The following is a 13,224-nucleotide window of genomic DNA, read 5'->3' as shown; positions in this document are numbered from 1 at the left end:
CTAGTGTCCCCACTCAAAAAGTTCAGGGCAGGTCTTAAACAGGGGTGTGGCCTTGACAGGAAGGGGTGTGTCATATTTAAATTGGGGGGGTGCACAAGTTTAGTCAGGCCTAGGGCATCACAAAACCTAAATACACTACTGCTTCCTCCTTGCTGTGTGACGTGTCCCTTGAAGACTTCTCAATGGCTGGTGGTCACACTCCAATATCGTCACGTACAAAGCAGGACCAATAGTCCTGCACAGGGCTTTTTTTCTGGGGGAACTCGGTTCCTCCACCTCTGGCTCAGACCCTTTAGTGCCTGCTCACCACAATCACCAAGTCTGGTTTCTGTGTTTACAAGTGACAGCTCTACACTCTGTGTGTAACCCCCTGAACTCTGCACTCTGTATGTAATGCAATCCTGATATTTAATGCCCCTTTAAGACCCTTCTACCGTTTTTTAAATCTGAACGGGGTCGTAGTTGAGTTCCTGCACCTATTTTCTGAGGAAAAAAAGCTCTGGTCCTGCATTGTGCGACGGGCAGTGCAATGCCAACTCCCTTCCCCCACACTCCAAGGGGTAAATGCTTGGCAAGTATAGGGGGAAGACGAAAAAGCTTCAATACCTTATTCCTTGCCCTGGGCAGGCTTCCAGAGCTAACCCGTTTCCTCCAACACCCCAGGCTGTGGGCAGGCCCATGCTGTTCTCAGATACAGGAATGGGCTATGGGTTCTGTTTTGTATGTGATGATGTCACAGCACCTTGGAGAAGAGTCTTTGAGGAACCAATCATACAGCATAGAGGAAGCATGCCAGCGGGAGGAATAAGGTAAATATTACCATATTTATCGGCGTATACCGCGCACTTTTTTGCCCTGAAATTCAGGGCAAAATCGTGGGTGCGCGATATACGCCAATCCCCGCTTCCCGCGCCGAGTTTGAACTACTGCGCCTGCATATACCGAGCGCAGTACACTCGTGTATAGTCGGGCAGGCTCGGCTCCTCTCGCGGTCACGTCCTGGACATAGGACGTGACCGCGAGAGGAGCCGAGCCTGCCCGACTATACACGAGTGTACTGCGCTCGGTATATGCCGGCGCAGTAGTTCAAACTTAGCGGGGAGGACACCGCAGAAGGACGCCGGACCCGACGAGGAGGACACCACCAAAGCCGCAGACGGACGCCGGACCCGACGAGGCCGCCGATGGATGCCGCACAAGATACCAAAACTGTACGTACTAAAATGTTATTTTTAACAGGAATGCGGGTCCACTTTAGGGGTGCGCGCTATACGCCGGAGCGCGCAATACCCAGATAAATACGGTATAGTCCTTGCCTGTCCTGGATGGACAGAAGTATACAATGTGGTGGACCTGGAACTTGGCTTGTCCTCCTCCCAGTAAGGTAATGCTTTCCAATGAGAGCAGAGACTGGGCATTGTAGTGATGCCATGCAAAGCTTGTGTTGGAGAAAGCTGACCAGCCCCGGGCAAGGCCAGCTGCTAAAACAGCGGATTGCGTATATAGCCAAACCTGATTTCTGTGTTTTTCCTGTGCTGGGTTTACAGGTGATAAGTCAATACTTATGTTTGTTCTATGTGAGGATAGTTCACTACACCCAAAGTCAACACAACGTCCACACATGTGAAGTCATTTACCTGAACTGCTTATCTTTTGTCCCTCGGACTCCCTCCCTCTACACATGCAGTAAACTCCCTGCTCCGTCATCCCTACAGCAAAGGAGTGTAAGGTGCGACAGACTGCTACATGGTGACCATATTCGAGATGGAAAAGGAAAACACAATTTTTAAACAAAATTGTAATAATTCCCCTCCACTTAACAAAAACAAAAATGTAATGTATTACCAGTCCTTTCGATGTTGTGGTTGCATCATCAAAGGGCACAGCAGAGATTATGATCTCTGACCATTGGTTTATGATGTCACTTCAATTCAGAGATTAGGATCTCTACTGTGGCCTTCAACGTGCCCCATAACCCAAGTATTGATCTATTACCTATGAACCCACTTATAACCCAATGGTCAGAGATCGTGATCTCGAACCTTTTGAGTTACAGCGGCACCTTCAAGTCGGAGATCAAGATCTCTGCTGTGTAGACATGTGCAATGTGTTTAGTTCCAAATTCGTTTAACGAATTTTGACAAATTCATTAATTCCAAAATTTACGATTTTTTTTTTTTAATTTTCTAATTTCCCTATTTTCTAATTATGAATTTTTGAAGTTACGAAATTCCTGAATTTCGGAAATGTGAAAACTCTAATTTTCGGAAATTCGAAAATTGGAAATTGGAAATTTGAAAATGTTAGAATTTTCGAATTTTCCTAAAAAAGCTAAAAAACGAATGAGACGAAAATGAACAAACTTTTCGGCAGTGCACATGTCTACTGCTGTGTCCTTCAAAAATTCCCACTTTCTTTTTTGTTCATTGAAGGACACGGAGATCCTGATCTCTGTCTTGAAGGTGGTGTCGGAGAACAGGATCCCACCGTGTCCTTCAATGAACAAAAAAGAAAGTAGGATTTTTTTTTTTTTTTTTGCATTCGCCAAAAAATCCTTTAAATTCAAGTTACTTTAACCATTATACGACGGCAGATGGCACGGCTGATTCCTTGAGCCCAGCCGTGGGGTCGCGAGCACACCGCCACCGGACCCGCGGACCCGATCGCCGCCGGTGTCCCGCGATCTGTCACCGGAGCTGAAGAACGGGGAGAGGTGAGTGTAAACACACCTTCCCTGTTCTTTGTTGTGGCAGTGTCAGTGATCGTCTGTTCCCTGATATAGGGAAAGATGATCAATGACGTCACACGTCCAGCCCCGCCCCCCCTACAGTTAGAGACACATATGAGGTCACACTTAACCCCTACAGTGCCCCCTAGTGATTAACTCCTGAACTCCAATTGTCATTTTCACAGTAAACCATGCATTTTTATAGCACTTTTTGCTGTGAAAATGACAATGGTCCCAAAAATGTGCCAAAATTGTCAGATGTGTCCGCCATAATGTAGCAGTCATGAAAAAAATCGCTGATCGCCGCCATTAGTAGTAAAAAATGATTAATAAAAATGCAATAAAACTATCCCCTATTTTGTAAACGCTATAAATTTTGCGCAAACCAATCGATAAAAGCTTATTGCGATTTTTTTTTTTTTTTTTTTTTTACCAAAAATAGGTAGAAGAATATGTATCGGACTAAACTGAGGGGGAAAAAAAGTTTTTTTTTAATATATTTTTGGGGGATATTTATTATAGCAAAGGCTCACAGGCTCCCAGGACAGGTAAGTGTCCTTTATTTAAAGTCAGCAGCTACAGTGTTTGTAGCTGCTGACTGACTAAAAAAAAAAAAAAAATAGCTGGGACTCCACTTTAACTCTACAAATTTAGTTTGGAATAAAAACAAACAAAGTAAAACTTTGGATTGAGAGTAACTTTTGTGAGCGTTTTGCAAAACTTTTTAAATACATTTTGACTTGATATACAAGCGATGTCTTGATATAAGAGTAGCGTCATGTCACAACTGAGTATAAAAGAGAAGAGAGGAGCCTCTAAGTGTAGCAATAAGTTGCTAAATGTTGTACCTTCATTAAATGTAACCATATTGCTACACTTAGAGGCGCCTCTCTTCTCTTTTATACTCTGTAACTCCTGCCGGATTTTGTTTCTAATCCCCTTGTGGAGGCTTCCATGTGTGGATGGACATTTTATGGTTACACAACCTATCACATTGCTATAATCTTTTTATATGGACTATAAACTGAAATAATGAATAAAATGTATTGTGGAACAAATCATTTGAGTTTCCATTATTTCTTATGGGAAAATCTGCTTTGATATACAAGCGCTTTGGATTACAAGCTTTCTGGAACGAATTATGCTCGCAATCCAAGGTTTTGCTGTAATAATAATTTTGATTGCTGCAATTCCTTATTTTTATTTTCTATCTCTTCATCAAATCAACAAAAGTATAATGCAAAGCAAAGTTTGTTTCATTTTAGAGGCATATTTCATATTCAAATTTTAGCCTTTATATACTTTTCAGCCAGGCCCCATTCACGCTTGGCGATTTGGAATCTCCGCAATTTTGCTCTGCAACGCATTTGGGTGCCATTCCTTCTAAATCAAGGGTAGGCCACATGGGGCCCTCCAGAACTACAAGTCCCATCATGCCTCTGGGAGTAAAGCCCTGTACACACGATCGGATATCTGATGGAATCTAATCCGATGGGTTTTTTCATCGGATATCCGATGAAGCTGACTTTCATCAGTCTTGCCTACACACCATCGGTTAAAAATCTGATCGTGTCCAATGCGGTGACGTAAAACACGACAAGGTGCTGAGAAAAATGAAGTTCAATGCTTCCGAGCATGCGTCGACTTGATTCTGAGCATGCGTGGATTTTTGACCGATGGAGTTCCCCACAGACGATCGTTTTTTTTTTTCTATCGGTTTTTTAACCATAGGAAAAATTTAAAACTGGTTCTATTTATTTTCACTGATGGGAGGGGAACGATGGGGCCCCCACATGATCAGTTCGTCCGATGAAATCGGTCCGTTTTTATCAGACAAACCGATCATGTGTACAGGGCTTAATTGTTACTACAAGCCTTGCAGTGTCTCATGGGAAATGTAGTTCCACAACAGCTGAAGGGCCCCAAGTTGCCTACCCCTGTTCTAAATGGTGCCCCAAACATGATGCGATTTTTGCCACAATTTTCATGCAACAGAATCGCACAGCAAACACCTTTTAAAATTACGTTAAGGTTGTTGCCCAAAAAGGAGCAGGAGCCTCTCTTGTGCGACAAACATGCATAGGGCAGTCCATTAAAGTGAATAGCTGCCCTATGTGCGACACTCAGAATCGCGTATAAATCACCCTACACAAAAACGCAAGTGCGAAAGGGGCTTTAGTTCCAATGGGGAACATAACGTGGAGAATGTTTATAGCCGAAATGTATTGCGTAAAGCAATTGTGTAAAGCTTTTTTTTTTTTTATGACTTTGCAGCCGTCAAGCTCTGTGGAACCGTTCTTTGATTCCTTGGTAGAGCAGGCAGATATTCCGAACGTTTTCTCCATGCAGATGTGTGGGGCTGGCCTGCCCACAACCGGGTCCGGAAACAATGGCGGCAGTCTTGTAAGTACATTAAGCAGTGCTTTTAGTCTATAATAATTATTATTTTACTTTTTTTTTTTTTTTAAATGTCCGCATGGTGTGTTTGTGTAAAAAGAAAACAAGGACCTCCTTGTTGCGATATTCCCCTGTAATCTGGTGCTGTCTTATGCAGTACCTCTTCACAACCACAAGATGTCCTGGTGGCCAGAGTCTCTCAGTTGGAAAACTGAGGACCCTTGTGAATATGTGGCATCATGGCCTTGCATCTATTCACAGTACAACAGTAGAGACTGGCACTGATGTCATTCTGTCATTGCCCAATTCTGCATCAGCAAGGACCACCCATCTTGGACAATAAGGAAAGGGATAGGTGACACTCAGGATGACATTCAAAAAATAGTATTCTTTTACAATGATGTAAAAATAACCTACGCGTTTCGGCCGTTAGTCAGCCATGACCAAGGACTAACGGCCGAAACGCGTAGGATCTTTTTACAATATTGTTCATGTCTTTTCAATAAAGGAATACAATTTTTTTGGATGTCATCCTGAGTGCCGACCATCCCTTTTCTCATTTTGGTATGTTGGAGGTGTGGACAGCCTTAAACAAACATGTTATACTTACCTCCACTGTGCAGCTCGTTTTGCACAGAGTGTCCCCTAACCCTGTCTTCTGGGGGTCCCTCGGCGGCTGTCTCGGCTCCTCCTTGCAAAAGCTTTGTACCTTCATGTGAGCGAGCTCGCATGGTAGAAAGCTTTTGTGAGCGCGCTCCCGTTATACAGCGGCGGGCATAGCCGCCGACTGTATCACTCGACCCCGGCGCACCGCATCTTACGCTATGATTGCGCTGCTATCAATCCGCCCAGCCTAGCCAATCAACGGCCAGGCTGGGAACCGAAGAATGTCACATGGACCCCCCCCCCCCGGGACTTTTGAAGGGTCAGGTAAGTAAAACTGGGGCTCGGGGGGGGGGGGGGGGGCGGGCGATACCATCGGATGTTTTTTCACCTTAATGTATAGGATGCATTAAGGTGAAAAAACATTTACCTTTACAACCCCTTTAAGTTCTGAGCACCAGACAGAGCTGTTATTTCGGAAGGTTGTAGCGCCTACACATCTGTTTAGGGAGCCAGTAGGAGTAGACCATGCCCTATCTTTGGTGTGAGTGGCATGTATGGTGCCCCATTGTTGGTGTCAGTTGGAGGAATTGTGCTCCATTGTTGGTGTCAGTGGGAGGAATTGTGCTCCATTGTTGGTGTCAGTGGGAGGAATTGTGCTCCATTGTTGGTGTCAGTGGGAGGAATTGTGCTCCATTGTTGGTGTCAGTGGGAGGAATTGTGCTCCATTGTTGGTGGGAGGAATTCTACCCCATCGCTGTTGTCAATGGAAGGAAATGTGTACCATCAATGGTGTTAGTGGGAGGAATTGTGCCCCATTGCTTGTGCCAGCAGCATGAATTATGCCCTATAGTCTGTGAGTTGGTGAAATGGTGCCCCAAGGGCCAGAAAAGAGCAAGCCCCCCTAGGCCACAGTTTGAAGACCGCTGCCTTAGAGAATAGCCGGATGGGACCATTTTGATTTGATGTGACTGGCCTGAAGTCTTTAGAAAATGTGCATATAAAAAGCATGAAATACAGTCAGCCTTAAAGTGGAGGTTCACCCGGAAATGAACATTTTTAACCTTAGATTGATGCTCATTTTGTCTAGGGGAATCGGGTAGTATTTTTAAAATCAAAGCCGTACTTACCGTTTTAGAGATACATCTTCTCCGCCGCTTCCGGGTATGGGTCTTCGGGACTGGGCGTTCCTATTTGATTGACAGTCTTCCGACAGGCTTCCGATGGTCGCATCTATCGCGTCACGATTTTCCGAAAGTAGCCGAACATCGCTGCGCAGGCGCCGTATAGAGCCGCACCGACGTTCGGCTTCTTTCGGCTACTCGTGACGCGATGTATGCGACCGTCGGAAGCCTGTCGGAAGACTGTCATTCAAATAGGAACGCCCAGTCCCGCAGCCCATACCTGGAAGCGGCCGAGAAGATCGCTCTCTAAAACGGTAAGTACGGCTTAGTTTTTAAAAAAACTACCCGATTCCCCTAGACAAAATGAGCATGAATCAAATGTTAAAAAAAATTTTTAGGGTGAACTCCCGCTTTAAAGGGTGGGAGCATGACGTCTTGGATGTGCTTTCTTGAAGTTGTAGTCGATGTAAAATTAAAATTTTCAGTTTAGATGGTTTGCGTCCCCATCTGAGAGATTTTTTACCACTTCCTGCTGTACCACTGAAGCAGGAAATGAGGGGATTTCCCAATGGATACACAGATGGCTTTAAACATTTTTGTAGTCTTTTTTTGAAATTTTAATGTTTTAACACTATTTCAAGTGTATGCTCATTAACCAAATTTACCCCCAAAACTCCCACCACCCCCTCTTAGATCATGTCCCAGAATTATTCTTACTCTTCTAACAAACTGCTTTATTGCCTCTATAGAGCTTCTACAGCTCTATTACTTCCTGTGGCTTTATTAACATCTAAAGAAATACCCGAAAATTCAGGCAGAGGGCAAAGTGGTAGTCACTAGTGTTGCCTGTGGCCTCAGAGCAGCAGATCGCTTCCCCATTACTGACTTCTGTCTTGTTCTGCGCCTCTGCATGGAGGTGGCCATCAGGTTTTGGTTTTTCATGCCAGAGCTACTCCCCTGACCGGTGAGCTGATAACTCGTGGCGTCATATTAAAAAATTGGTCGGAATTCTTGGAATCTAGGAGCACAGGTCCACCGAATGAATGGAGCAGGTAGATTCTTGCACTGCAGGTCCTCCAGTACAGCTTCCTCTCCAGCAAAGAGAACAGTGAGCAGCACAGTAATGAGACCTACCAAATCTTACCCTAAACCTGGAGCAACAAGCAGTTGCAGATAGACAACTATGAGGCTAAAGGCACATTAAGTGCACTGTTATTGCTCAATAAAAAAAAATAAAGACTTAAGGCCAGATTCACAAATGAGATACGACGGCGTTTCTCTGTTTCTATCTATGCGACTGATTCATAGAATCGGTTACGCATAGATATCCCTAAGATCCGACAGGTGTAATAGTTTTACACTGTCGGATCTTAGTATGCAGTACCGCGGCCGCTGCTGGGGGGAGTTTGCGTCGTAAACCAGCGTTTGGTATGCAAATTAGGAGTTACGGCGGATCCACGACGGTTTTTCGCATTCGCTACGTCACCGCTAGTCTAGTTTCCCGTCGCAAAGCTAGTCGTTTTTTTTGGTGCCCTAACTTTAGTCAGCAAGTGTATTGCTGTCTAAAGTATGGCCGTCGTTCCCGCGTCGAAATTCAAAATTTAACGTCGTTTGCGTAAGCCGTCCGGGAATACGGAAGTACGCTACGCGCATCGCCGTTCAAAAAAATGACGTCACGGCGCGCAAAGCACAGCCGGAGTTAAGAAACGGAGCATGCGCAGTAGGTCCGGCGCGGGAGCGCGCCTAATTTAAATGGCACACGCCCATTTAAATTGGCCCGCCTTGCGCCGGAGGCCGCCGGCGTAGTTTTCATCGCAAGTGCTTGGTGAATCAGGCACTTGCGATGAAAAATTGCGGCGGTGTAACGTATATAGGATACGTTACGCCGTCGCGATTTTACGTGAATCTGGTCCCATGTACTTTTTCAGGGACATAATTAACATTTCTAGGTGTTAACTAGAAGATGGCAAATTTTTACTTTTTTGAGGTCAGATCCACTATAATAGTCCTATTTGCATTTTCAGGTCATGGGTGGTATGGAACCAACGCTGTACTCAGGGGACATCTGGTACACCCCCATCACTGAGGAGTGGTATTATCAAGTGGAAGTTCTCAAGTTTGAAGTTGGAGGGATGAACTTGAACCTGGACTGTAAAGAGGTAAGAGGTCTAATAAGGATGTGTAAAATAATTTTTCTTATTGTACCATTGTTAGCCATTGGTTAATGCAGAAAGTCGAGAGTTTAACACCTTCCTGGCCGGCCTATAGCAGAATGACGGGCAGGTGGTGACTTTTCCATCCTAGCTGGATGTTCTATGACATCCCTCACGTTGCACACCCGGGGGCACTGTGATTGGTGGTGAGCTGTGTCGCTCGGGTACAGCGCATCACCGATCGGGGTAAGGAATAGATGACCTAGGCTCTTTACCATGTGATCAGCTGTGTCTAGCTGATCACATGTAAACAAATGCCGGTTATCAGCTTTTCTTTTCCTCCGCATTGTCCGTGTCTGAGGAAAGTAAAGCCGATAAGCGGTTTTCAAGTTACGGAGCACAATTGCACTGATAATCAGGGCACTGATTATCAGTGCAACCCCATCTGCGCAGCCTTGTCGGTGCCCATCTGCGCAGCCTTGTCGGTGCCCATCTGCGCAGCCTTGTCGGTGCCCATCTGCGCAGCCTTGTCGGTGCCCATCTGCGCAGCCTTGTCGGTGCCCATCTGCGCAGCCTTGTCGGTGCCCATCTGCGCAGCCTTGTCGGTGCCCATCTGCGCAGCCTTGTCGGTGCCCATCTGCGCAGCCTTGTCGGTGCCCATCTGCGCAGCCTCGTCAGTGAAGGAGAGAACACTACTTATTTGCACAATTGTGTAACAAAAACCAAGAGAGGTTTTATTTTTTCCAAAATTCCCGGTAATGATTAAAGCGGAGCTCCACCCTAAAGTGGAAATCCCGAACCCTCCGGTGTCACATTTGACACCTTTTAGGGGGAGGGAGGTGCAGATACCTGTCTAGACAGGTATTTGCACCCACTTCCGGCCACACAGTCTCGGGCAGACTGCGGGCATGACGTCAGCTCCCAACACCCACCCGTTGTGTTCTGCGAACACTCGGCTCCCAGTACACAGCGGGAGCCAATCGGCAGGCGTAGGAACCGGGTAGTGAAGCCGGAGCGCTTCACTTCCTGGTTCCCTCACCGAGGATGGCGGGGGGAGCAGCAGAGTGACGAGCGATCGCAAGCCCTTTGCTGCGGACTGCGCTGGACTCCAGGACAGGTAAGTTTCCTAATATTAAAAGTCAGCAGCTGCAGTATTTGTAGCTGCTGGCTTTTAATTTTTTTTTCAGCGCACATCCGCTTTAAATGCCACCAAAAGAAAGCTCTATCTGTCTCAAAAAAGGATAGAAATGTCATCTGGGTACACTGTTGCATGACCGCGCAATTGTCATTTAAAGTGCGAAGGCGCTGAAAATTGGCCTGGGCAGGAAGGGGGTGAAAGTGCCCGGTATTGAAGTGGTTAAAGAGGGACTCCACTCTTGATGTCAAAAATAAAAATGTTAAATCCTTAAACTTGTCCCTGTATACAAGTGAAAAAAACAAAAACCCATCCTATGAAGAAGGTAGAGAGTATAGCCTCATTTAAAAATGTAGTAATAAACTTAAAATTGTACCATCATCCCAGTTGCAGTAGAGAAAGGGGGGAGAGTAGGGATAGGGGAATAGTTGCTGAAGCTAGACCCGGTATGACCCACTCAGTGTGTTGAGGGGGACTGTCTTGGTACTGATAGAATGCAATAAACAATAATGGTATAAAAAGATTTATTTAGATATAAAATTGCAAAACAATTGTACAAATCCAGGATTAGTCGAAGTCTACTAGTTTCGCGGGTTTGCCGCTTCATCAGGACAGCTAATCCGGTGGGTCAATTGTTGGTGTGCGGGACCAGGCGAATAAGGGGGATTCCCCCCTGTTGGCATAGGCAGGTAAGGAGGAAGGGACCATGGAATGGAGCATCAAGATGGGGAATGACATGGGTGCATGACTCAAGGTGTCCAACAATCCTGGTGAAGCCAGCAGAACAGAGGTATCCGTGTGTGTGACAATTGCAGGGTACTGCAAGGACTGGGGGTAGGGAGAACTGCACCGGTGGGGACCTCAAATGGCTACCAAACAGAGTCCCGAGCTGGTACCAACCGTCCACCGGACCGCCAGAGAACAGGTCCACGGATACCTCTGTTCTGTGACGCGCTGCTGGCTTCACCAGCATTGTTGGACACCTTGAGTCATGCACCCATGTCATTCCCCATCTTGATGCTCCATTCCATGGTCCCTTCCTCCTTACCTGCCTATGCCAACAGGATCTTCTTCCACCATGACCTGGCAACACCTCCCAACAACCGTTATCATGATTTCCACGGTTTATTATCCCCCTGTTCGCCGTTGGGGGAATCCCCCTTATTCGCCTGGTCCCGCACACCAACAATTGACCCACCAGATTGGCTGTCCTGATGAAGTGGCAAACCCGCGAAACTAGTAGACTTCGACCAATCCTGGATTTGTACAATTGTTTTGCAATTTTATATCTAAATAAATCTTTTTATACTATTAAAAACCCATCCTAGTCCATAGAGTCCAGTGTTGTCTTGCTTGTAGGGAAAGTTCTTCCTACACTGCTCATATCCAGCACCGCCATCTTAAATACATTTTTGGCAAATGCGCAGATGTACCACAGAGATCTTTGCCAGTTCTACAATACTTGGCAGCTCTCTACGGCATCCCTGTGCATGCGCTGGATCCCTTGCGCATGCGCAAACACACTACACTCTTCTGCCAGTAAACTGGCAACATTCCATATCGTGATCGGCACCCTGAGATGAGTGATGTAGATCCCAGGAGGCAGTTTGTATGACCACACGCATTTGCAGAAACGACACAACGAATCCCAGATTGACCCTCAGCTTTCCTGAACATGTTTGTGGTCTGGATACGTCATCCTCAGCTAGGAAAGAAAGACAAACCTGAACTATAGGGGGTGATCATTTGAAAAAAAAATGATAAAAAGTTAAAAGTTCACTTTGTGATGCTATTTATTGGCTAAATTGATGGAAGCTGTCGGACCCCTTGGCTCCCTTTTTATAAAGTGGTTCATGTTTGTTCCTTCTTCTTACTGTTTTCAGAACTATTTAAAAGCCCAAACAGGTCCTTGAAAGCCTGTGTGTGTGTGTGTGTGTGTGTGTGTGTGTGTGTGTGTGTGTGTGTGTGATACCATTTTATATGTATTTATATACACAATCAGAACATTATACTATTGGTGTGGCAGTTAGTTTTTTATGAGACTGTATAACTGTTTACGGATGAATCTGCTTGTATTTCCTGTAGTACTTGGTAAACAAGGTGTCCATGTGTTTAACCATAAAATGTGAGTTCATAGAGGCTCCCGGGGTAGGAGCAGGCAAGGTATGCTGAAGAGTAGGTCTTGATGTCCAGGCTTACTTTAGGGGTTTGGTTAGTGTTGGGCCTACTTTTGGGAGTTAGGTTAGTATTGGGCTTGTTTTAGGGGTTAGGTTACTGTTGCCTTCTTTGTGGGGTTAGATTAGTGCTGCGCTTATCTTGGGGGTTAGGTTAGTGTTGGGCTCACTTTAGGGGTTAGGTTAGTATTGGGCTTGCATTGGGTGTTGGGTTAGTTTTGGATTCACTTTGGGGTTAGGATGGTGGTGGACTCACTTCAGGGGTTTGGTTAGTGTTGGGCTTACTTTGGGGGGGGGGGGGGTTAGTGCTGCGCTTACTTTGGGGGTTAGGTTAGTGTTGGGCTCACTTTAGGGATTAGGTTAGTATTGGGCTTACTTTAGGGGTTAGGTCAGTATTTGGTTTACTTTAGGGGGTTAGGTTAGTGTTGGACTTTGGGGGTTAGGTTAGTATTGGGTTCACTCTAGGAGTTAGGTTAGTATTGGGCTCACGCTAGGAGTTAGGTTAGTGTTGGGCTTGCATTGGGTGTTGGGTTAGTATTGAGTTCACTTTAGGGGTTAGGTTAGTGTTGGACTTACTTTGAGGGTTAGGCTAGTATTGGGTTCACTTTGGGGTTAGGTTGGTGATGGACTCACTTTAGGGGTTTGGTTAGTGTTGGGCCTACTTTGTGTGTGTGTGGGGGGGGGGGGTTGGGTTAGGTTAGTGCTATGCTTACTTTGGGGGCTAGGTTAGTGTTGGGCTCACTCTAGGGGTTAGGGTAGTGTTGGGCTCAATCTAGGGGTTAGGGTGGTGTTGGGCTCACTCTAGGGGTTAGGGTGGTGTTGGGCTCACTCTAGGGGTTAGGGTGGTGTTGGGCTCACTCTAGGGGTTAGGGTGGTGTTGGGCTCACTCTAGGGGTTAGGGTGGTGTTGG

General features: G+C 45.9%; 1 protein-coding gene across 1 annotated transcript in view; it reads left to right on the top strand.

Moving 5' to 3' along the window:
- BACE2 (beta-secretase 2) overlaps window positions 1-13,224 on the top strand; it is a 74,450-nt gene that overhangs the window by 36,972 nt on the left and 24,254 nt on the right. Inside the window, exons 4-5 of the mRNA XM_040338980.1 lie at window positions 5,003-5,131; window positions 8,877-9,011. Coding sequence (XP_040194914.1) covers window positions 5,003-5,131; window positions 8,877-9,011 — 264 coding nt within the window. The remainder of the gene's footprint in view (window positions 1-5,002; window positions 5,132-8,876; window positions 9,012-13,224) is intronic.

The sequence above is a fragment of the Rana temporaria genome, chromosome 2 (genome assembly GCF_905171775.1).
Source record: "Rana temporaria chromosome 2, aRanTem1.1, whole genome shotgun sequence".
NCBI lineage: Eukaryota > Metazoa > Chordata > Amphibia > Anura > Ranidae > Rana > Rana temporaria.
This window is presented reverse-complemented; position numbering and strand designations above follow the sequence as displayed.